The 26,442-nt window shown below is 44.3% G+C and overlaps 1 protein-coding gene across 2 annotated transcripts in view; it reads right to left on the bottom strand.

Moving 5' to 3' along the window:
- Window positions 1-26,442, bottom strand: part of LOC138527467 (stAR-related lipid transfer protein 9-like) — a 590,857-nt gene that overhangs the window by 56,900 nt on the left and 507,515 nt on the right. For both annotated transcript variants that reach the window (XM_069638652.1, XM_069638653.1), the window contains exons 24-26: window positions 13,632-13,829; window positions 5,919-6,102; window positions 1,542-1,688 (exon numbers count right to left, since the gene is read on the bottom strand). In XM_069638652.1, coding sequence (XP_069494753.1) covers window positions 1,542-1,688; window positions 5,919-6,102; window positions 13,632-13,829 — 529 coding nt within the window. The remainder of the gene's footprint in view (window positions 1-1,541; window positions 1,689-5,918; window positions 6,103-13,631; window positions 13,830-26,442) is intronic.

The raw sequence follows: 26,442 nt of genomic DNA, 5'->3' as shown, positions 1-26,442 counted from the left end.
TGTTTTTTTTAACTTTCCTTGAATACTGATTGATGTTGATTATGGATAGTATTTTTAAAGTGGTAACGAAAAGTAAATTATTGTGTCATGATTCAATGTTTTTATATTGCAGTTTTATGGGTTCTTGCCCGAAATAAAGGTTTTTGATTGATTGGCATTAATGTGAGGGAGCGAACACAGGCCTCAATCACAGGGTTGCATCAATTCAAACATTCTGATGACCACCCAATCAGTGGAGACCACCTCATTCAACATTACAAGCTTCTTCCCTATGTGAATTCAGGCTTGAATCCCAGACACTTTTCCCAAGATAACATCTGGTTCTGGCAACTGTAGCCAGAGGCAAAGAGTAGCGATGGTCATGTATGGCTACATAAATAATTCACCTCCTCACTCGCATGTAGGAACCCTTCCTGGCTGTTGGACTCTGTACTGGATTTTACATGGCGTTCCCTGCAATGAACCCCCATGACGTACAGCAGGCTGCATCCCACTAGGTCCACAAAAGGCTGCCCGCCAGCAGTGTGGTGACATGTGCACAAGGAAACAGGATACCTTGTATAATCTTGGCTCTGGGGTTGCCCCTCTAATAAGGTGAGGGCTCATCAGGGAAAAGGTCTGATAAACCAGACATGGACAGAAAATGAATACACAGGGTCTTGTGCTTGAACAGTATGGTGCGACCTTCTGTCTCATGCTTTGCAGTTACATTTAGGTGAATCCTTGTTGGTACTGTTACACATGTAGGTCTGAGCCTCCCCTTTTTGAAAAACAGAAATTACCTGATTTCTGGTGATTGAAGTAAGAGATTATTAGGGCTTTTCATCACACTGTTTGCCTTGTTATACCAGTGCAAGTTAAGCTGGAAAACTGTCCTCCCCTCCAGAGCCCATGGCACATCATTCTCTTTGCCTTGCTGACTCACATGTGTGGTAGCTCCAGGGCTCTTTATATTGAGCTCCCTCCATAATCAACTGGTGGAACCAGTGCCATGCCATTGCTTGTTGCAGAATTGCTCCCCGGCTAATATGAAATACTCGAACCTCACGCACACACTAGCTCATCACCTGCACAGGTCTTCTTCATGCTCCACCATCTGCTGTGCAAAGGCTGATGAGCACTGTACAGTGTTACTAGGTCTAGAATTGTAGACACCAGTAACCTGTAATAGCAATAATAATATTAATATTCATACACATTATTTTCTATTGTTTTTGTCCAAAGGCATTTAAACAGAACATTTCTTCTTACAATTATCATTAGCCAATCAAATTTGGTAACCATTTGTATCAAAATCAGCAGGTGAAAGGCTACAGACACTTCAATTTGAATCTGTGGCAGGCAGATTAAACAGTTTCTTAGAAAATATTGCTTAATTTACGCAGCAAGATAATTGCAATGGTATTTAGTCCACTTGTTCTGTGGGCTATTGTTCAGCACGTGGGTTTCAACTATACACTGTTAGACCATCATCCACTAGAGTGTTTATGACCTGTTCAAACATGTTACCAGATGTTATGAAATATGTATGCTTCCCATACCTGTTCTTCCCTTGTGATGTATTTGCTGGCGGCGTATGTAGCAGTATTGCAGCTGTTATATCCAGATGTTGGACCAGAAGAAAGACTGAGGCTGGAACCAGTGCATAATGTGCTCGTGCTGGCTAGAGACTTCATCTTGGATTCTTCCTGTAAAAAAGATAGACAATGATAGTGTAGACTGTGATGGTGCAGAACACCGAAGAAAATAAAGGATACTTTAAGCATATGCAATACTTACAAAGAAAATATATTTGATCTTGTAATTTACATGCACTTGCACGATCTCAGTATCACCTGGCCTAGTAAGATCGTTGTCTCTGCCTTCCCTCTGTTCCACCTCCCTTGCCACGCCTAGAAACACTTGTGTATAGGCACATTATAAATGCCATATCATATCATATCACCAGTTATAGTGGCATTCATGAATCACTCTGCATCTGTTTCTTTGTCTGCTCCCTTTCCCTCCTCCTCCTCTCTCACGTCAATGTGAGTATGCTTCATTAGCATGGTATACGGGTTTACAATGGTATATGGGTTTACAAGTTTTGCTAATGTGCTTGTGAGTGCTCTCTCTGCCGCTCTCTCTTTTTTTCATCCTCTTTCGTCTGCTTTGCTGTTCACATTGTGTTTTTCTCCTTCTCCCTCGTCTATCTGCCTCGTTCCTTAATCTAGTGGGGGCAGGACACCAGGTAATGTTTAAACCAAGAAGATACAGATACCGACATGGGAAAGAGGAAATTCCAAGGCCACTCTGGACTACATTTTTGTATCCAGTGCCCTGCTTCTGCACATCGAATTATTCCATGTTATAAAAACAGACACCAGTGACCACAACATGCTGTCTATGGCATGGGCATCAAACTGTCAGCAAACCAAGTACTTTCCTTCCTCGGTCGAGGTGAACAATCAACAAACTAGGCTACGATTAACAGCCGCCAACATCAAAAACCTCACAAGTCAATATATCAGCAAAGCGATAGACTCAGCAACCACTACAGTAACAGAAAGAAAGACCAAACTACACGCCGCTACTGATCGAATATAAGACGAAACCTAAAAGTGGTAACAAACCAACCACAAACATCAATCACACATTTAACAAAACAGTGGCGCAAAAAAAGAGGGCACTGAGAAAATTGAAGCGGGAAGCCAGAATAAAGAATACCGAATCTACCTGGGCAACGTGGACCAAAGAAACAAAAAGCTATAAAGCATGGCTAAAGACCTATAAAGCAGACCTCTATCAGAACGACGCTGAAGCGATGTTAAGAACTTTGAGCACTAAAAGAACTGGTGACTTTTGGGCTTTACTCAACAAATAAAAGGGAAATCCAGACAACCAACTGGCCAACTCAGTTCCAGAATCAACATGGGACAGGTTTTTCATAGAACTTTTCGCTGCTCCACAGAACAGCAGGCCCTAGTCACTAAAACCTCTCATGTGCCCTGGATCGATCTCTCTGCAAAAGAAGACATATATGGAGCAATCAAAAAGCTGAAAACATGGAGAGCCCCAGGCCCAGACCAGCTAACGAATATCGACCTAAAGACCCACACAGATGAATGGACGGACTTCATCAGCTTTCTCTTTAACCAGTGCAGGAAAATGAGACTTATTCCTGCTTCCTGGACAAAAGCAGATCCCTTCCAAATGGGATTCCAAACAAACGGGAGCATCGCAGTAAACGTCTTCCTGCTAAATATAATCAAGTTAAAAATCAAACAAAACGCTCCAACTGTTTTCGTGGCCTTTATCAATTTATTACAGGGGTTCGATAAAGTAGATAGAACCATGTTATGGGATTAACTAAAAGCATGGAATTGCCCTGAGGAAGTGTTAGATCCGATAATAGCGCTACACACACAAACATCACTACGTGTTCGATTAAGCCGACAAGGTCTGCTTTCAAAAGAAATCTGAGCAGAATGAGGGGTGAAGCAGGGATGTCCTTTGGCACATGCCCTGTTGGTGGCCTTCCTAGGGGACTACAAAGACGCTGAAACAAGCATTTGTTCCTTCCCAATAAAATAGGTAACACCTTGGTTTCCCGGATCCCCTACGCGGACAATATGATCCTACTTGACCAGACGCCTATAGGTCTCCAACGGCAGTTAGACAATGTGGCTAGCTATATGTCAACAAACAACCTTGTAATAAACAACACCAAGACAAAGATCATGATTTTCAGCAAATACAACCAGAAACGTAAAACCAATCCAAACTGGTTTTTAAACAAAATCAAAATTGAAGTGGTCCCAGACTTCAAATATCTTGGAGTAATTATCGATGGCTCACTGAGTGAACTAAAAATGCAACTAAACCTGTGGGAGAAAACTAAAAACCTGGCATCCCAAATGAGACTCATCAAGAGGAAATACAGAAAATGTTCCTTACTACCAGCGATTAAGTTTTACAAGGGTAAAGTGGTCCCATCTTTGACGTATGGAATGGGCGCTACAATCACCATGCCAGCCTCGATTTGGTCGAAACTGGAAGGTTACCTGTGGAGGATAGTGTTGGGCCTCCCAAATTCGGTTTCGATAGCAGCCCTCAGAAGAGAACGGGGATTACTGTCACTAGAGGCAACTGTAGAACTTCGCTCAATCCAACTTTACAGGAAAACCTTGCTTCTAGATTGCCTACCCATATACAGGCATATCGACGGCGAAATTAAATTGAACAATTGTCAAGCACTAAACAACTGGGTCGAAGTCCAAAAAGCCAAAGTGACCGACCTGGCATGTTCTTTAGACGACCTTACGGGCAATCCGCAAAGAGTGATCTTTAAGCTTAAATCTCAAGACTGGATTAAAACAGGAGACAAAGCAGTTCCCAACAAACTCCTAAGACATCTTCCAACGATATTCAATAAACTAAACTGCCCCTTGACCTACTGTTTGAAATTTCCAGACAAAAAATTGCAAAAAACCTTTCTGAGAGCTCACCTAAATCTCCTGCACACTCGGGAGATTCTAGCAATAAGAACGCAGACAAACATCACAACCTGCAGACTATGTGAGGATCCCGACAAACAGGAAACTGTGCGACACCTGGTCCTCAACTGCTCGGAACTGGATCTAGAACAAAAAGCGTTTCTAGCCCCATTATGGGCAAACTCAGCGATGGTGGAAGAAGAAACGTGGTGGTTCCGTTTGATTACAGGGGAAAAATCCAAATGGTTAGTAGCAACAGCCAAACTACTGGAAGCAGCTTTTAAAAAGATTAACTCCCTTCAACCTTAAGCAAATAAAGACTTGTCTTAGCCGTCCTGGCTCAGATAACGTGGAAAACTCTCTGTTTCATCGTTCGACAGACAACCCCGGAACTTTCTGACCTCCTCCTTCGCCTACCTACCTTTTTTCTGTCTACTGTTCTGAAGTAGTAAGAAACAAAGATTCCTGATTTTGTACATTTCTTCTTTTAAAAGTCAATTTTCTCTTTTTTTGACTCTACACATGTAATAAAATAAAATTGACCAGGTACACTTTGAATTGGCGTTTAGGGGGTGCAGTAGTATACTTAGTATTGTGCGACAAAAGGTGTGTTTTAAATTGTTAGGTAGAATTACATGTATGTTTTTAATTTAGCAGCACAATGCCAGGTACACTTTAAATTGAATGGAGGCAAGGAGGGTCAAGACAACGAGTATTTCTCTAAACATGGAGGAAGCAGATCTTAAAATATGCTTCAAATTTGTTTGGGTTGGGACGGGAGTAGGTGCTGAATATGCGTTAACATGTGGGTGGGTACATATGTCTTAAATTGGAGGGAACAGGGCAAAGATATGTTTTGGATTGTAAGAAGAACAAGACACGAGATATGTCTACGAATAAGAGCATGGACAGGACACCAATAGAGACCAGATATTTGGGAATGGCAAGATTTTTGGGAATGGCAAGATTTGAGGTTTGTTAACTTTAAATGAATTCATTCATCTTTTATAACACGCTTAATAGCGGAGACCAGTCTTTAAGCACAGGACTAGGATTCAAACCTGTGTTGCTCTGCGTTGTCCTGCTTCCAAGACAAATGCCTTGCCCCTGAGCTATCCTCCTTGCCCTTGGTGGCAAAGAGTTAGGACACCTTATATCACAAGAAACAAAGTACCACAACAACAAATATAAAGATGTAGCACGTCACCTCCGAGTTCAGGACCATATACAGGTGCTCCAGGTTATGGAATTTCGCAGTGAATTGAATATGAGGATGATGCAGTTAGAGACTAACATTCAATGGCTGAGTGGTGCACCTGTGTTTTGTTCATAAATATGTATCACAAAGAAGATAGAGATTAGCGTCGGTCACAAGGGTTAGCCCATGTCTTATCCACATGAAATCTCAAACCATGTAATAAGCTCCAATAGTTAATGACTCACCTTGATAAGATGGGAGACCATTTGCTGATGCAGGCGCCTTTTCTCTTGCTCTGCTCTCTCGCGGAGTTTGTCCCTGGCTCGTGCAATTTCAGTCTTGGCTTCCTCCCGAGCCCTTGTGTAGTCGCGAAGCAGCACCTCGATTTCCGACGGACACTGTGCAGACCTTCTCTTTGGTTCTTGAACTCTAGAAAGCAAATGGAGCAAATGCTAGCCCTTTAGCAATGAAATCCAGGCTTAGCTCACTTGTTGTTTCTCCAACTCCGTTCTGTACTCGGCCGCATCTCCCAAATTTCACACAGCCAGTGGACTATTGGGTCCAGCCCACAAGTTCCAAATGTGTCATTGCCACTCTCCATGCACCACCCCTCAGCTTCCTCATTATCAATCTCACATTGTCAGATTTACCCAATACCATGCCCCCAAGCCACATTACCAGTCCACGTGTCACCCAGCTCCCATTACATTCTCTATACACCACCAACCCGTCCAATAATAATCCCCTGCTACCTTTTTAAGTGTTCCCAATTCCACATGTTTTTCCATGTACCTACTCAGAGCCTGGCATCTCTGTACTCAACCTTATAAAATAGTGTCAGAGTGGGATCAGAGTTGATGGGTCCAGAAGTGGGGCCGACAGCCCCTGTACCAAATATCTGGTCTCTATGCATTCCAGACATTATCTATAAAAGGAGTCTGATCCCAGACCCCTGTTCCCCCCTCTGAGATTAAAATGACCCAGGCTATTTCCATGTTATTTCCCTGAGACATTTGCCCCCACAGGAACATCGATATAGGCAGGCGCTCCTTCAGTACTTCTACCCTTGCCACCAGCTGGCCACACTTTTTATTTATTGTCTTTATTTATTTATTTTAGTGTTATCCTATGTACTGCACTGCCCCCTCCCCTTTCCCCTCACACTTTCTCCCCTTTCCCGCTCCCCTGCACTTGCGCAATCTCAATGTCACTGGGCCTAGTAGCATCGCTGTCTCTGTCTTCCCTCTGTTTCCCCTCCCTTGCTGTGTCGCGCCTTGAAACACTTGTGTATAGGCGCGTTATAAATGCCATATCATATCATATCACTGTGTTGTTTTGGCAAGGGGACAAGAGGGCACTCCCTGGAATATGAATGAATTATTTAAGCTTATTTTATTTTAAGCCAGCCATTTAATGCCTTAACATCCAGTCTTCAAGGGAACAGTCCAATGAAGAAAGTACTCAGATTGGATCCAGATAATTGGCCAGTTGTTTATTAAGGCATCTTTAGTTCCTGGTATCCCCACTTTAATGCACCCTTTTCTGGATCAGGTGTGGGAGCAAACACAGCATAGGCTGGAATATCTGTTACAGAGATGTTTCCGAAACCCTCTGGTGAAGTGCTTCAGAAAACCATCCCTGTGGTGTCAAAACTGTGTGTCCATCATGTTCGTCCAAACTCTCTAAACTGAAAATGTGTTAGAGAAGCAAGTCTTCCCTCTCCGGAAGGGAACGGGAGGGATTAAAGTTCAATGAGGCCCATACAAATAGGGGGTCATTCTGTAAAAAGCGCAATTGCATGCAGGGTGCCGCCAATTTTACACTTATGTACGCTTGGGTTCCCTGCACGCCATTTGCAACTTTTACAAAACGGAGTGGAAGGGCAAAGAGTAAAAACAGGTGAAACTACCTTTAATCTCTCATTTTACTCTCGGTTTTATAACAAATGTAAATGCTGCCTCCAAATTATGCTTTATAGGCTGCATTTATAATCCATTCTTATGGATTCTGCCTGCTTTTGGCAGGTGCTAAATGCAGGACGATTCAACATGAATCCATTTGTTTCAGGCCTGCATGAACATGTCATGCAGTGAAGGAGGAAGAGGGAATGCAAGGCAGAAATCTGTTTAGTACCCTTACTCCGTCAAAAGCATTGCAAATAGCCTGGAGAGCAAAGGTAAGACATAAACAGCCTGTGCCTTTTTATGCCTTGGTTTTGTAGCCCACCTCTATAAAATGACCCTCATACACTATACAATATACACCACACATAATATATGGTAAAATATAAATACCATTTACCACCCCGTCACCTATCTCCTGCTGTTATATTTCCCCGGCACGGACCTGCAGTGCCTGCCTTTTCCGGGAAATACATGCGAGGGACGGCGTGCTCCAGATCCTCGCTATGGCTCAGGTATCGGTTGCCATGGCGCCTGGCCGTGCAGCGAAGGACGCCAGGTCAGCTTAGGCGTTCCATGCTCGGAGAGTGCGTAAGGAGGCCCCACCCGCCTGCACCATAAAAACCGAAGAGCTCAAACAACTAGTTGCTGCTAATTGCAGCGTTACTCTTCTTCGGTTATTTCACGCTCCTGGATTACCTCATCCTTTAATCCATTCTGCCTTGATTCCTGTTGCCGACCTCGGAACACCTCCGGACTGCTTCTGCCTTCTCTCTATTTGGTATGCTTACCGCTCGACCTCTGTGCAGGACGCCGTTTTCTGCTACGCGGACGTTCCTGCTGAGTTTTCCATCTGCTCTTGCCCATAGCTATTTATCCGGCTGCTGTGTGTAGCAGAGGTCACGGCGGATACAGAGGGATTCCCTCTCCCCCACCAGCACCCAAACAAGGTAAAGACACTTTCTGCTTTCATCCTTAGTTGTCTGTATACCTTACCTGAACCACAACTTCCCTTCCATTGTGGTGTGGATTCCTGAAACTCTGCATTGACTCCACAACCTACTGAACTTCTCCACTGTGCATTTAAGTGGCGCTTTCCGGTTCATGCACCATCCCGTGACTAGTGCGACCCTCGTGCCGCCCGGGTATTACTCCCTTTACTAACCTTCCTGTTTGTTGTTTTATAGCTGCCGTTGTTGTTTATTCCCTTTTGATATCCCATGGGAATTCCACTTCTCAGGTCTGTGTTGTGAATTACAGTCATAAGTAAGAACCATTGTTAGCTAGTACAGATTTCTTATATTTGGGTTTTCTTGTAGGTGCAACACATATCTCTACACAACGACAACCAACCTCTAGGTATTCCCAGAGTTATCTGATTGTGTTGATTTGATTCCAAATTACCATATCGTTCCTAATCATTCTGTATTTCCTTTGCAGCATTGGTTTGGCGGTGTGTGTTTCTCCCCCGCTCTTTTATGGGATAGACTTCTCTGCTAGTCCTCATCCTATTAGCAGAGAGGTACATTGTGGAAAAGAGCCCCTCTTTTGAGGAAGCCTGAATCTTTGAACTCAGGGGAGCTGGATTCCTGAGGCTGGATTGTACCTATCACGCATTCCCTTCCTTGGTGAGGTCTGCTTACTACGCTCCAATCAAATACCGGAGTGGCAAGTAACACCTGCACATATTTAACTGCACTTGCCTGTCTGAATGTCACAAGGCCTAGTAGGACCACGAATGTATCCATTATTATTTACTCCCCTGTTCCCTCCCCACTTTGCCTTGTGGCGCCTGTAAACACCATTGTGTTGTATAGGCGCCTAACAAATGCTCAATAATTCAAATCAAATGTTGTACTCCATCAAAGTTTAAAACACTGTCAGATAAGTACTTAAGCAAATATACTGAGAAAGCAAGTATTTAAAAAAAAACAAAGTTATGGGTTTGCCATTGATTCCACCTCCCTCCAAAAAAACACAATATAGAGCCCTACCATAACAGGGGGCTACTGGGCATGCAAGGGTTCCTACAAATGAGTGAGCAAAAAGTTATACAATTTAGGAAACCGGCCTACATAGTCAAGAACAAGTACGTAAAATCACCAGATGTATGGCAGGAGGGGGAGGCACTAGACTTCCAGAGATTAATGGAGGATATCGGGGTGCATAAAGGCCAATATATTACTTATACAAGAATTATCAGACGGTGCGGGAAAGGTGGCCTGAGGCAGTGCTAGCGGAGCAACCCCGATGAGGTCATTGAGATGATGTATGATATCTCGGAGGGTGGGCACGAAATATCCCGCATATATGAACTTCTGATGATCAGGGTAGGCAAGGAGTTGCTCCAACTGAGGCGGGACTGGGAGGAGGAGGTGGGAGAACCTATGCTGGATGGACAATGGGACAGGGCTCAAAGGTACCACAAGAAGGTGTCCCGAAATGCAAGGCTACAGCAGATCCAGTTGTATGTTTCTCATAGGGCATATACGACCCCTAGCAAACTCGCCAGGTTTGGAAGTTCAGTGGCACAGAAATGCCCGAGGTGTGGGGAGGTGGAAGCTGGGATGATACACATGTTTTGGGCTTGCCCTGAGGTGGGTAGATTCTGGACGGAGATTAAGGTATGCTTAGCCGAAAAAGGGATCACACTGGAGGTGGCGACAGTGTGGGCATGCATGTTGGGGGGTTTTGCCAGACCAGGCAACCTGAAGCACATAAGTAAGATGAAAGACCTGGCCTACATCCTGGCCAAACGGAGAATCGCGATGGGCTGGAAGGCAGCCCAACGCCCCAGAATAGAGATGTAGTGGGCTGACCTCCTCAAGTGGGCAGAAGCAGAAACGGCAGCCCAGTATGAAGCAATCAGTAGGGGAGGGGAGGAGGAGGCGGGACCCCTGATAGCGTGGAGACAACTGGTGGCCACGATGGTGGGACCTTCCCAGGCCGAACTTAGTGAAGACGATACGGGGGAGATTAATGTGGAAGACAAGCCCGGTGATCCGCAAGCAGCTGGCATTGAAGTAGGGGCTCGAGTTAAAGGGGCGTGAGGGGGGAGGACGGTGACGCATAACATGCAAATATAATGACTTGAAGCTCATATGTGAATGTCCTCAATGTTGGAAATGTTTTGAGTGTTATTAATAAAAATAATAAAAATTGTTTAAAAAAAAAGTAGGTAAAATCACCACTTCAGTACTGGGCCTGAATTGGTCTGGCCCCAGTTCACCCAAAGTAGAAACGATGTAACCACAAGCAGTTACAGTAAAGCCATTATTTTTTTATTGAGAAGAGTGAACTGCAATGCTTTATTATACTCTAATGTAGATACAATCACTGGTACGTGTGCTTTTTGTTCTCAAAGCTCCGGTGCTCTACGGAGGACCAGGAACACAATTCCAAAGTCCAGTTAGGCACCTTTTAAAGTCCTTTTCCGGAGTTTGCAAAGTTTCCTATTTTCTCTTATAGGGAGCAACAGGACAAATTCAATTGGTTTGCCTCAGTTATGGTTAAAAAAAGGGCATGATCTTGTTCTACGACACAGGTACAGCATGAAGGGCAGCTAGCCAAATGTGAGGGACCCTTAACGAAGAGTTCCATCCCAAGGTTTGAGAACCAGCAGGCCTGGGAGAGCTAGCTGTAGAGGGAGCCCAATGGGAATTTTTTCACATGGAGATAAACGGTAGAAGGGGGGCTCCAGAATTCCACTGCTTCTGGACCCATGTAACCCTGGACAACAGGATCAACGGTGAGATCAGGATCAAAGGATCTGGGGATGGGCACTCACTTTGGTTTCTGCTGCAAAAATGGCCTTGGCTCCTCTGTGCATAAGTACATTTTCCTGTCAGGATTAGAGCTGGCAAGTAGTGGTTGGGGTCTCTGTATGGAGTGACTCAAACTCGCCAACCAGCCTGGACCTGTAGGAGGCATCCATGACAAAAGGGCAAAAGGGCAGATCATCCTCAAGGCAAGTAACATGGCAGCAGCACACTGAGCTCTTGCAGGACCCAGGATAGGTCTATGTGAGCAGTGTAGTCCAGCCAGCCAGCAAGAAAATGGTCCAAGGAGGAAGACAATGGCTGGAGGAGACCCAAGAGGTTCCACTGTGGTGCTGCGGTGGACTAGCTAGAAGCCACTTGGATTTCCAGGTCAGGACATAAAGGAGAGACTTTAAACACTTGGGCGCTGAAGTATGTTACCCGGGGCATAGCAACTACAGGTGAGGAAGAATCCAGCAAGGACAGCCAGCCAAGGCATCAAGGAAGATGGGGAGAAGCAAAGTATGAACCTTACAAGGGAGTCCACCAGTAGAAGAGCAGGGATGCAAGGACAAAGGAACAGGTCCACAGCCAGTAAAGAGATACTAGCACCCTCAGCAGCAGCCCATCCCAGCTGAAGTCTTCAGGGGAATCCAGGAACAGTTTCTCACACTAATATTTACATTCACTACGGGGCCAGCCTTAGCAGCCCACCAATCGCAATCCAGGCAGCACAAAGGTTTGAATGGCCAGCGAGCCAATGCTATCCAAGAAACCACCAGACACAGTCTGGAGTGTAAACCTAAACGGAAGGAACTTTTGCAGGCTCAGGATGGGCCTACATCAGCATAATTACCATTTAGGCGTGCAGATTTGCTGACATACATTAGTACCCTAAAGGTTACCATACCGTTGCATTAGGCTACTAACGTGGTAATATGGCTACGACCCTGGTGTAGCTGAAACTAAGTTACAGTTGCTGCTGGCCTACTCCCCAACACACTTTCAGGGTGACAGAAACACTCTGGGACTAAATTGGTGTGCTTAAATGGCACCCCTGCTCTAGTAGCCGTATGGGCTAGTAAGGGCAGCATATCAGAAGAAAACAAGGATAGCTGTGACTGTGACTTTCGTAGAAGTCCCTTTTGTCACACAAAAGGAAGCCAAACAAAACATGGAAGACAGCAAACCGTGTGGGGACAGACAAAGTTAGGCACAAGAACTCAAACAAATTGAATTCTCCTCTAAAAAGGTCTTCCTCAGGTTACAGGCATTCTTGTATAATTTCACTGGGGAATCCCAATAGAAGGGGCAGGTAGGGATGCAAAGTAATCACCCTTTGATTATAGCACATTGGCTTTTGTGGTATTGAGTTTCTCTCACCTCTGTTGGCAGCACAACTGACACTTTACACTGGTTTCCATTCATCTGTTGCTTCATATTCAACCAGGGACTGCGCTGTGCCCCAGGGGAACAATCCTCTCCCTCTTGGCCACTTCTTTACTCCAAACCTAAGGAGATCTGCCAGCTCTGGAATGCTGAGCTAGTATGCTGCGTTTTGCACATCACTGTGTTAAGGAATTGCATTTTAAGATATATACAACTGAAAACTGCAACTCGGTTGCATGCGTGAATTGAAAGAAAAAACATACAGGGGCTTGTGGGGGAAAGATGTAGAGAGGTGTGGGGGTGGAAGGCGAGGAGGGGAAATGCAGAGTACTGGGGGTTTGAACCCTTCCCCGTGTACAGCATGTCGGGAAGGGGCGCATTATCCCGACATACATCTGTTAAAGTGACTTTCGGGATAATGAGGGTGGAGACAGCTGCCTTCATCCGCGGAGTCTGGGATAGCTTGCCTAGGTCTTCCTTCACAGTCTCTCCATAGTTCACAGAAAACAAACCTGATAAGCCATACCCACTTCTTCCCGGAGTCCCTGTTTACCCTCTGCTTGATAGTCTCCATCTCACTTTTCATGACAACCAACACATGGGACTACCCCACTGGCATGCCACTGGAATTTAGCAGGCACATGCTCATGTACACATTATGCACATCAGTGGTGCAGATCCAAAATGGCACTGTCATGGACAGGTGGAGCACTATGTTAGCATACCTGCCACACATGCAAGTATCTTTGTTTTATGAAAAAATAAAGAAAAACTGTTTTTTCTTTTATCGGAACAACAATAAAGACAACACGAAACCGTGATCCAGGAAAATGTCCACAGAAGACCTTGCATTATTTTGTGATCCTGCTTAACCCAAAGCTCCATATGTAAGCGGGTGGAATACACTAACCTGGTGTTGTCCACAACATCCTTTCTCAGTTGCTGAAGATATTCTCTCCGTCGGCTGGGGAGATCGAGATCCCTCTGGGAATTGAGTGAAGCCTGTGACAGGCTGAGGTGCTTCTGAGGGCTGAGGCTACGACTCCTCCTAAAACTCTGCAGTCTTTCTTCCCTCTCCTTCCTCAAGGCTTCAATTGACTTCATGTGCCTAAAAAGGGAAAAGTCAAAGCTTCTTGTCTCATGTATACATTCACTGGCTGTGACATCAGAATCTAATATCATCCTTATAATCATAACTTCTAATGTGACTATCACCATGAATTAGCTCAATCCCACATCACGTTTTACAAAGGAAAATAGATCTTTCTAAAAAAAGCTGTATATAAAAGAATACTTATCTGAACATTCTTTTTTTAAATTTAAGCCAGGCAGTGAAGAAGTAAATGCAGAGGACTATGCACAAAATATGAATGTGATAAATGCAGTTGATTGCGTGCTAACACAGAGGAAAGAAAAGAGCTTACAGAGAGCAAACACAATACACTACAGTGGCAGAGGGCCTATTTAGATGATACTTTTCAGATTGTCATAATATGACATGAAGGGGAGTAGGGTGGGATGGGGTGTTCATAAAAAATAGTTATGATGGAGAACCTTTATGTTCTTCATCATGGGATCCTGAGTATTAGCCATAAACACATGAATAGAATAGCAAGTAAAATCCACATAAACCGATAAGCCATCCATACCCACTGGGGAAATCGCATGGCAGAATAACTGCAACACGCAATGCACATGCCTGAATAAGACCTCCATATTCAAGTGTAGGGAACACAGAGATGAACGAGATATCACCAGTATTTTTGCCTAAATGCAGAGAGGCTTCCACCACTTGCGAGTTAACCCCAAGTAAAAGTCTAGGCCATCTAGGCAGTAATGTGTTGTGAATGTGTGAACCTATCCCCATGTGTCCACTGTTCGCATTTCTGCAATGGGGACTCTGAAGAAGACATCTGCCTGTACCTTGGCATGATGGTTGGGGTGGCCAAGGGCGGCACTATCACTTTGATGCTGGTCTGGCGGTTGGAACGGGGAGGATGCACTGGCTAACTCCACCATTCACAGATCAGGCGGAAGGGGCTCACTGCAGTAAGACACTATGAGGGACCAAAATGTGACTGAAAAGATAAGGCAGACTATTACCCAACCCAATCGTCAAATACTCTTCCTCCTGAACCCGTCATGCAGTGCTGAGAGTTAGCAGTAATGAGAAACAACAAATGAGGACATTTGGGCTACAACAGACCATTCAGGAGATTCAGGGGAGATAAGCCCACAAGCACAGATTGTTTCCAGGTCATGCAACGTGAACACAGGAGAGCAAGTGATACCGTGGATTCTGTGGAATGCGTAACTCTGGTGGTCCCTGCTCTCTGCATGCACAGGCGAGCAAGGTATTCTGTGGAACGCACAAACTCTGGTGGTTGGTCCCTGCTCTCTGTATGCATGACAAAACCAAGATGACGGAACAAGCCTTTATCGGCTCGTACCCCAACGCCCTATAAAAATAGGGAAAAGCCTGAAAGAAAAAACAATTAACAGTCAGAATGTGAATGCTTCACACAAGCACACCGAAGTCCGTTAGTCCAGGGATGGTCGGTGGTGTGGCGTCAGGGCCCTACACAAGGCCAGGCCTCAGGCTGAAAACTGTGGATGTTTGGAGAAGGAAGTTATTCCGAGGAGACAGAAGGCGAGATCAGAGGGAGAAAGAGCAGAAGGCTGTGAGGTGGAGAAAGCAGGAGAAGGCTGGTAAGACGAGAGGGGAGGAGAGAAGGAATAACAGCAGACGAGAGGAAGAGGGTGAGAGGAGAGGAAAAAGAACAGCAGCGGAGGCTGGAAAACAGATTTTCCAAAACAAGCATCTTCCTCCGACAAAGAATCTAAACAATAATTGTTAGTGAGCATATGTGGGGATGCCCATGTAGCTGCACAGCAGATATCCAATAGCGGAACACCTCGCTGCTGTGCCAAAGTGAATGTCTGTTCCTTTGTGGAGTGAGCTTGAATGCACTCCGATACCTCCTAATCGCCAAGTCATAGTAGGAAGATTGTTTGTAACAGCCTTCTGAGGGCTCTGCAAAATCAACAAACAACTAGTCGTCACCATGATATTCCCTGGACTCTGTGACATAAAAATGGAGTGCCCTTTTAGGGCACAGATGAAGACTCTTCTGTCTTAAATAGATGAGGATGAGGAGTAAGAATTCAGGTAAATTAATAGTTTGTGTCTAATATAATCCCATAACCACCTTGGGTAGAAGGAAGGTACTCAAACAGACAAAGACATTTGCCTTAGGTAACACTAGAAACAGAGGCTATGGACGAAGATGTGGAGAATATTATAAAAGGTTTCAAATCTTCTCGGGCACCAGACCCAGATGGGCTCCCAAACAATCTATTAAAAGAAGACTCTAAGGCCTGGGCTCGTATTTTGTTTAACTTTTCAAGAAATTTTGCAAACAGGACCTATCCCGGCATCTTGGACCAAATCCCTATTAATACTGATCTACAAAAAAGGCGCTAGAGATTCGCCTGCTAAATATAGCATACTAGCAATAATCGATTTGAGCTAAGCTATATTAATGAATGGACAAAAGATTAAGGGATTTTTAGTATTTTACAAACTGGTTTTAGAAAGGGTTACAGTACATTTTCTAACCTATGGACCCTAAAGTATTTTATCTGATCTACCTTGAAGTCCAGTTCTGATTCTCTGTATATTTGTTTTACAGATTTTTCTAAAGCATTTGATAGGGTTAACCAACATACACTATGGGAAAAAAAACAGAAATGGGATTTGCACCCCCAGATTTTATATTTTATTAAAACTTTTTATACGGATAACATCGTACAAATTAGAATTGACCAGGAAGGTGCATTGACTGAGTGTTTTAAGATTAACCATGGTTTAAAAATATATCAGACTTGGGAACTGCACTGGAAAACTAATTATAATCCTCTGCGTATTTTACAACATTCTGTTGCTTGGTTATCTTAGGCAGATGATATTGTATTGTTGGATGTAACTGCTATAGGCCTAAAACATAGTTTAGCTGCTCTATATACATTCTCCTCTAAGCATGGTTTGGAGATAAATTTGAATAAAACTAAGATCGTGATCGTTAAAGGTAATAGAAGAGGAATCAAAAAATGTTATTGGGTAACCCAGAGTACAAGATTGAAAGAGGTGTCCAGCTACCAATATCTAGGAGCAGTTATTACAAACAATATGGATAAAGACATTTTTTCTAGAACTATTTCTACCAAGGCTATTGCCAAATTTAAGGCTATTGGATCCTTTATACAGCGATTTGGAGGCCAATCTGTTGAGGGACTATTGGAACTGTATAAAGCATGTATTGTTCCTGGTATTGTATATGGTGTAGAGGTTTACACTGCAAAGGAAACTGCCTGGCTAAGAGTGCTAGAAGGTAAATTGTGGCATTTACCTCTGGGCCTCTCACAATCTGTTCCGGTGGAAGCCATTTGTAATGAGCTTGATCTTGTCTCAATCCCTACAAGGCAAATGATTGACTCCTCCTTATTTTAGGTTAAACTTCTTATGACTTAGAATGATCCCAACACTATATATTCGTATTTTGTAGAACTATAAAATACATCTACCTCACAAAATGTGCTAAAAAATTGGTTTGAAGAAATCGCTGTTTTTTAGATGAGATTGGAAGTTCTTGTGATGATGATGATAATTTGTCTTTCCCCGAGTGAAATGTTATTTTGTATCAATTTTATCTATGTGTGTATAAGCTTTTATTTAACCAATAAACACAATTTTAAAAAAAGGAAAAGGTGGCTCACGCACAAAGCCTATAACTCCCTACATAGTGAGTAGAGTTAATAGCCAAGAGAAAGAAATCTTGGTAGCCAATAGAAAAGGGGAGCAGGAAGCATAGATTCAAACCATCAAGACCTAAGCTTGAATTCAATGACGGAACAACAAAAGGTTTTGACAGAAAATCTTTAACAATCCCATTCAGAAATTGCATAATATTAAGAACAACAAAGTATGGCTATTGTCCTACAGTAATTTCTTTTTAAATTGGTTATTTATAACACGCTTAATACCCAGAGGTTTCTAAGCATAGACACAGGGACCTGTGTTGCTCTGGGTTGTCTTGCTTCCAAGACGAGCGCGTTGCCCCTGAGCTATCCTCCCGAGACAATCAGTGGAAAAATCAAAGCAACCTTTGTGACACACTCTATGGACTGTGAATCTCTTCAGAGCACAATCTAGAAAATTAAATCCAACGAGATGCATAGGCAGCTTTTGTAGACTAACATCGATCTGACAACATGAAATTAAGGACATCGTCAGAGAGGCCCACATCCTTAACACCCCAACCTGTCAAGAGCAAGGCATCATGGTTCATACTGTTCAGGATTTGATACAGCACCTGACCAACCTATTTTCATGCTGCTAAATTTTGATGACATCCTTCACTTTTTCTCGACTGGACTAATGTTCCTCACTCCTTTTTGGTCTTCCTGCTTCTGGTCTCGCCCCACTACACTCTGTCTTCAATTCCTCTATCCATACTCTGTGCTGTGTTTCCCCCAGTACCTCTGTTGTCCCTTCTCTCAATTCTCTCTCTTCGCTATGAGTCTTGTCTATTGTTTTGCTTTCTCTGCATTACTATTCAAGGTCTTCAAGGTCTTGCTTCACCCTATCTTTGCTCTCTGATTTCTCTCTAAGTCCCTGCCAGCTCCCTCCAGTCTCAGTCCTAGCTCCTAATAACTGTTGCTTAGCCACCCTGTGCCAAGTTCCACTTTCGCTCATTCTCCCTATTAGTCGTATCATATTGGAACGCCACGCCACCCCATACCAGATCTATCCCGACTTACTCTCTATCGCTCGCATCTTAAAACCTATCCCCACTTGAACATGTCTTAATCATCCTTATTTATGGTTACTTGCGTTGTTTTATGCATTCATTGTACCACTGTCCTTTGTATGGCACTTAGGTGAAACCGCGTTATTAATTAATAGATAGAAATATTTCTAATAATAAATATTTCTCACCCAATCTCCAGGCAACAGGATCAGTGTCATCCTGAGATGAGGAGGTCGCTGAAGAGCCTGCAGAATCAGCAGAAGTGCATAAACCAAAAAATTAAATGCCTGTCTACTATCTATGCACCCACCAGAGAATCCCTGTGGGAAATCTCACTGGAGCAGATTAGTGGATAAATGTTCCTTCAACACAAAGTGGACAGAAGTCGAATCCTGTCTAAACTAAGCGTCTACCAGACCAGTCCCCCCCGAGCCCCACCTGCTAGATGAACTTCTGAGGAGGCCACTTGATTCTTGGTATCCCAGATGACCTCTCTTGTTCGGCTAATGTTACATTTTGGGATTGTCCGTCAGTGTTTGGAGACTTTCCACAAATGAATGGTAGAAAAGCCACATGACTAGTTTGGTGGCTCTCAACTCTGACAGTTTAATGTGGAGACAGTTTAATGGTGCTTCACTGAAAGATTGGAGAGATGAGCACCCCGCCCAGCAAGAAGTTTGTGGGCAATGTCATCGGGAGTCACGTGGCTGAAAAAAAGTTCTATGTTGACACCGAAGAACCCAACCAAAGCAGGTTTTGAGGTCTTTTGTTGGGAGAAAAATCAAAAAAGCAGCAAGCTCCATCCAGAATGAAAGCCGCTGCAGAAACTGCATCCGCAATCTTGCAACTGGCACAAGTAGAGAGCATAAGATTATGAGTCTTAGAAGTTGCAGGAACAGGTAAGCTAGAAATCAACATTTCTGGTAAAAACTGCAACACTGACTGATGTCTGGAACCTTATCTGGAGATGGAATTGCCTTTCCCTCTTGGTGATGAACTGCAGTCTGTTTGATGGCGAAAGATCAAACTTCTGGATATTCACAGAAAAGCCTGATAACTGGAGGAGGAGCAAGTCTGCACAAAAAAGACTGGCAGGCTGTTTGATGGCCTTGCCTTGATAAGCCATTCATCCAAGTGAAGGAAGACAGTGATGTTCTTCCTCCTCATCTGAGATGTGTGTCTAAAAGTCTCCGGTCAGAGGCTAGGTGACAGGACTGGAGTTACCTTGGGGCCCAGAAGCTGCCACTGTCTCCATGATGCAGGCCCCAGAGGGGATATAAATAGGATCCCCGAAGCTCCCCAGTCCAGCAAAAGCCCTCATCTTGGCCAAGATCGACTACTGCAATATACTACTATTAGGGACCTCCAAGAAAAACATAAATAAAATGCAACTTTTACAGAACAAGGCCTTGAGAGCAGCGCTAGGTATAAGCAAAGGAGACCTCATTACACAGTACAGGAGAGAGGCACACTGGCTGCCCATACAAGCAAGAATACTCCATGAAACCCTCACCATCACACACAAATGTGTCACCTCAAATGCCCCTATCTACCTTAATCAATGCCTCACAGTTAAAACAGCAGCAAGAACACTTAGATCCAGCTCCAACGTTCACCTACTTATCCCCAGATTTAAAAACACTAGAACAGGTAGCTCCAGTTCACTGTAGCTGCCCCCAGAATCTGGAACTAACTCCCATCCAATATTTGTAACGAGCCCTCCCACCCACAATTCAAGAAATTATTAAAAACCTGGCTTTTCAATAAATACTAACCACACAACTAACACTGAAACATTCCCTGTATCTCAAATGCGCCACTTTATTTACTGCTCTACTCCTGTATACCATGTAACATATACCTTGGACTAGAAACTATGCAACTACACCTGTAATTATTTCCAAGCACTTCTACCATGTAACCAAGAAGTTTGTAAGTGTTCATATTTAGTTTATTTGTTTTGTAAAGCGCAAGCCAGGCCCAGGGGCAACCAGGCGCATACTCTTGAGAACAGGTTACAATAAACAGTACATACATAATACATTTACATGAATATACATAAAGTACATAGGACTACCATTTACAGATTATAATACAGGTACATTATAGAGTGTATATACATATAACCTATATACACGTGGAGGCAGGACAGGGTTAAGGGCCTCATAAGTCATGGGAGAACAGCCAAGATTTGGCGTTGTTCTTGAAAGTTTGGAACAATGTTTCAGTTCTGATGGGAGTGGGCAGAGTGTTCCAAAGTTTGGAGGCTAGAACAGGGAAGCTCACACCACCGGCTTTTTGGAGTTTGAATCTAGGCAGGGTTAGGCTGTGAGTTTGGGCTGCTCTAGTAGGTCGAGAGGAGGTGTAAAGTGTAAGGCGAGTGGAAAGGTATGGTGGAGCATTGTTGTTCAGGCATTTGTGAGTCAAGGCCAGAGTTTTCAGGGCAATTCTTTGTTTTACTGGGAGCCATCGTAGGTCAGATCTGACGGAGGAGATATGGGATCGTCTCGGGATGTTTAAGGCTGCCCTTATGGCATTATTTTGTACAGTTGCAATTTATTGAGATTGGACTGACTAGTCCCTAAGTAGAGAGCACTACAGTAGTCAATTTTGGCCATAATGAGTGTTCTGGCAAGGGTGATGCAGTTGGTAGAGTTTAGAAAGGGTCTGCAGGCGGTGATAAGTTTGCAAGTATAGGCTGATGCCGACCTAACTGCATTTGTTTGTTTGTTCAGAGAGAGCGTGGAGTCCAGATAGATGCCTAAAGTTTTAGTGTCTTTAGAGACCTTGATATCGTTGCCGTCGATGATGAAGGACTTGTAGGTTTGATCTAATTTGTTAAGACGATGACTTGATCCTAGTAGTAGGAGCTCTGTCTTTTTGTCATTAAGGCAAAGTTCGTGATGTGCCATCCAGGCCTGAATTACCAATTAGACATCATTTAAGGTTTTAGCGTCGGCTGAGTAATCACCAGTGATGGGTAGGAGTATCTGGGTGTCGTCTGCATAGTTGGTGTAGGAGACACCCAGATAGTCAAGCACATCAAATAGGGGCTTGGTGAATACGTTATACAGTGTAGGGGACACACAAGAGCCTTGAGGGACGCCGCAGTGAATGGGGGAGGGGTCTGCTGATGCTGTGGGTGAAAATACCCTCATGGATCTGTTGCTCAGGAATGAGTGGATCCAGGCATTGGCAGAATCCGAGAAGTGGGCCGCGGATTTAAGATGTTGGCAGAGTATTTGGTGGTTGACCAAATCAAATGCCGCGAAGAGGTCAAGGAGAAGGAGTAGTGTTAACTTCCCATTGTCCTATAGTGTCTCCATATGAGATTTCAAATCAATCAAGGCTGTCTCAGTGCCATGTTTGGGACGGAAACCGGATTGTCTTAACCCCAGAAGATTATTGGATTCAAGGTAGTCTTGAATCTGCAAGTAAGCTGCACGATCCAAGATCTTGAGCAGGAATGGGACCCTAGTGATAGGTCTAAAGTTAGTTGGAATGTTGGGGTCAAGGGAAGGTTTTTTGAGAAGTGGGATTACCCACGCATCTTTGAGGCTGTCCGGGACTATACCCGTCTTGAAGGAGGCATTTATGAATGCTGTGATGAAAGGGGCTAGGTTGTGAGATGCTTCCTTGATGATAGGTGCCGGGCAGGGGTCACCTTGGCAATTGGACGGTTTGAGGTTATTTATGATTTCTTCTACTTCAAGGGTGGTGAGAGGGGAGAAAGAGAAAGGTTTATGAGAGCGATTGGCTTGGTGGGTATTAGGTATGGGTGTGGTCAGTGGTTGATCAGACTGTAGGGATTTTTGTTTGTCTCTAATTTTGGTTTGTAAGGTGGCAATTTTCCCCAGGAGTGCCGTTTGAATATTCGAACACCAAGTACTGTCTTTGGTACATGAGTCAGGGGGAGCTGCAGGTGTCTCCAGTTCCTTAGGTATTTTGAATAGTTCCTTGGTATTTGATTGGGCTGACGCAATACGGTTGTTGTAGGAGTCTTTTTTAGCCTGGAGTAAGGCTACTTTATAGTTGAGCGTAGCTAATAGGAGGCAGTCGTTATGGGTGTCAGATTGGTGGCTTTTCCAGTGTGACTCAATATGCAATACGTTTCTCTTTACGTAGCACTCTGAGCTGGGGAGTGAACCACGAGTTGAGGTGAGCGCGTATTTTAGGTCTCCTAAGTTTGAGCGGGGCAATGGAGTTGATGGCTGCGAGCACTGACTGGTTGTAGATGTCGGCTAAGATAGAGGGGTCCGAGCAGGTGTCAGGAACATTATTGAGGGAAGGAAGGATGAGGGGGAGTAATTTTTCCGTGGTTATATTCTTTTTATTTCTAGCGAAGGTGGCTGGTGCAACAGGAGGCGTGGGTAGAGAGGCCACTTCAATACTGAAGGTAATGATGTGGTGATCAGACCAGATGCAAGGAGCGTTCGTGAGTACGTGGATATTGCAATTGGTGTCACAGAGCCAGTCAAGGGACCGCCCTTTGGTGTGGGTGGGTTCCTGTATATGGTGTGAGAATCCTAGATCTGTAAGGGTGTTGGCGAGGTCGAGGGCCGCGGGATCATTAGGGTCCTGGTAGCCTAGATTGAAGTCACCAAGGATGATGGTTTGAGAGTTAGATTTCGCTTTATCAAGTACTAAAGCAGAGATGTCATCTACAAATGTTGTAGGAGGACCAGGGGGTCTGTATATTAGGTGGATGGCGACCGTTTGGCTGGCTGACAGTTGGAGTTTGACAGAGAGTAACTCTGCGGATTCCACATTGATGCTCGGAATGGTTCTGAGTCCAAGTGAGTTTCTATAGATAAATGCAATTCCTCCGCCTCTAGAAGTGCGGTCGCATCTGATGATGTAGTAATCTGTGGGGATAGCCAGTGAGAGTGCAGGGCCTGATGCAGAATGTAGCCAGGTCTCAGAGATGGCAATAAGGTCAAGCTCCTGCGTCTTGATAAGATCCGCAACGTCCAGTGCATGAGCAGCTAAGGACCTTGCGTTGATCCAATGTAACCAATAAGTCTGAAATTACCCTTGGAAACCTACGCCGTGATACTCCCGGGTTTGGGCGTTTAATCAAATGCAATAAATAAAATAAATACCTTTCAAGAACCTTAACAAATCCTACACAGCAGAAACTTGCGAGACTACGTTTACAAGCCCCAAGAGTAGTGACTCCAAGGAGACAAAAGTCCAATGAGTGAAGAGAGCAGCCTTAGTGGGGTACGGGTGTTAAGAAGGGGGAGGCCCATGAGTACGGGTCTCAAGACCTTCAAAGGGGCATATATAGCCTCCCTCCAGTACTCACAGCACTGTCAAAGGCAGGCAGAGAACCCCTTTCAGCAAAGAAGGAACCCAAGTATTTTGAAACTTTGGCCACCATCTTAGATTCCCTTCTTGGTCTGACAGCTCAGGTCATTTCATTGGGCAGCAATATGAGCTACTACTTTAGGCCTTTCAAGCAAATTCAACCTTACTTCAGCAAATTCCTCTTGGGTATTATTGCAAGGGCTACATTGGGTTAAACACTCAGGGGCAACGCGCTTGCCTTAGAAGCAAGACGACACCGAGCAAGCACAGGTTCGATCCCCGGGACCACGCTTAGAAACGTCTAGGTATTAAGCGCGGAATAAATAACCTATCATATCATTATGGGTCCCTTTAAAGCATTAGTTCAGAGGCTACAGGTTTTACAAAATAATGTGGCCTGGATTATGACCAATGAACCTGCTAGATTTCAAATCATCCATATATCACACACATTGCATTGGTTGCCCGCCAAGTCTAGAATTACTTAAAATGATGATTGTGCACATCTGTATTCATGAGAAAGCACCCACACATGTGGCTGTCAGATTAAAACTATAAACCTTCCAAATCTTTGCGTTCTTCCAACTTGTCGGTGATTACTTCCCCCAGATTTAATCTGCTATCAACAGGGGGAAATGTTTCTCTGTTCAGGGTGTCATTATTTGAAAAGGTCTCTCTAATCTACTCAGGCCTGAAGTAGACTTGAGGTGTTTCATAAAGCAGTTAAAAACACATCTTTTCTGACCGTATTTAGATATCTAGCCTCCATCCGATAGAACTACTAGTGCTGCACAACTGATTGTGTTTGCAGATCTCTTGGGTTGTTAGCACCATAAAATAACTTAATAAATATAAATAGAGGTAGAGAGAAATACTGAGGATATATAGGGGAGAAGACCAAGGAAGTGGGATGTGGAGGACAAGGAGGATGATAGGGGGAGAAGAGCGCTGACCCTGAAGAAGAAGGATAAGGAGCAAAAGTCAATCTCAGAGGGGGAGGAAGAAAAACTAAGATTATGAGAGAAAGAGAATGGTGGAGGAGGACGAATTTAGAGTGTGGCGTTATGCCAAGGGGTAGCGAGTGTGAAAGAAGAGTTAAACACCATGAGAAAGAGACATACACAGGAGAGGGAAGGGCCCAAGATGAGGTTTAACAAGAGAGGGCTGGCTAGGGGCAGCATTCATGGAGGGAGTCATAGACTGATGTTGGAGCAGCAACCACGGAGGTCCTGCCAAGTCTCAGAAGGGGCTTAAGCCCCCAACACCAAGGCCCAAAGCGATTTTTAAAAAGGCCTTAAAGTGTGAGAGGCCTGGCCTATGTTCAGACAACCGAAAGATCTAGGGGTAGTAGTGCCAAGGTTTTGCCAAAGAGGACTACTACATCCTGACAACTTCTATGTAAGTCAAGCAAGCCAACTCATCGGGCCAAGAAAAAGGTGCAGGTCACTGAGCCGAAATGACCACATTGATTTCGTCACATCGAACTGGGTATAGTATAGTCGGCCCACAACACCAGCTGTATACAGTGAAAGCATATCTCTGGGCATAGACCAATCCCTCTGAGAAAAACAAAACAGCAACAACAACATATCCCATAATTCCCTTCGTGAACGTAACCAAAACCCAGAATGCGATCTAGGAAGTCGATTATGGACCCGGGAGGCTAGAGACCATACAGAAGACCTAGTTAGGTAACCTAGACCAGGAAGGATAGGAAATACATCATGGGGCCAGACTTCCTAAACTAGGCTAACAAACCAACAAGAAAGGGTCTACATCTCCCATAATCCCTCTTTCCCAACAGAGGAAAACTTGAACTGGCCTCTCAAAATGCACTTACAGATTTGGAATCTGTCTTGGGGAACATGCACCCCTCACCCATTCGATATCCAGAGGAATCCCAGTCCTCACCCGTACAGTAGGATGGACACATAGATAGAGCCCCACTTTCTTCCCATGCCATCAGTAACACTGGGGAGAAGAGAACTAATGTCCCCCTCACAATTGCCTGCACAAGGGAGACAGAATCTCCTTCTGCCACTCTCTCCATTAAAAGCAAGAGAAAGGATACCAGCAGTGCACCAAGCAAATGAGAATTTATTTAAACTCCCAAACGAAATTCAGAGAAGAGAAACTCACCAGCCTGAAACAGAGGAAACAAACCAACAGCTTCTTCCCAATCAGCAACAAACATAGATTAAAGTGGGATCCAAGATGGTGGCTTCCCCATTTAAAGACTTCCCCCGTGAACTCAGGACTACATTCATCCCTGCCAAGGACCATGCTCAGAGTGGACGTGTGGCCCCCTCTGGCAAATCAGTATGAAGCTAGTTGGTCCAAGCACTATGTAAGGGACAATTTTGTGGTACAGAGAAGGCGAGTTGTGGTGTTAAAGGGGAATAAGATTGCTGGAGCAGAGAGCAAGGTTATCGGACTGGCTGTAAGACATGGAGAGGAGAGGAACACTACTGGTCTGGCTGTAAGATCTGGAGTGGAAGGACAGATTGTAAGGCCAAGAGAGTAGAGGAAGATTGCTGGGCAGATTGTGTACATGGAGTCGAGTGGTGAATTTTAACTCCTGAAAAAGGGAGTGTGACAAGG

This window comes from Ambystoma mexicanum, chromosome 14, assembly GCF_040938575.1.
Source record: "Ambystoma mexicanum isolate Mex_15411 chromosome 14, UKY_AmexF1_1, whole genome shotgun sequence".
In the NCBI taxonomy this organism is placed as follows: domain Eukaryota; kingdom Metazoa; phylum Chordata; class Amphibia; order Caudata; family Ambystomatidae; genus Ambystoma; species Ambystoma mexicanum.
Note: the sequence above shows the minus strand (reverse complement) of the source record. Positions and strands in the feature narration are given on the sequence as shown.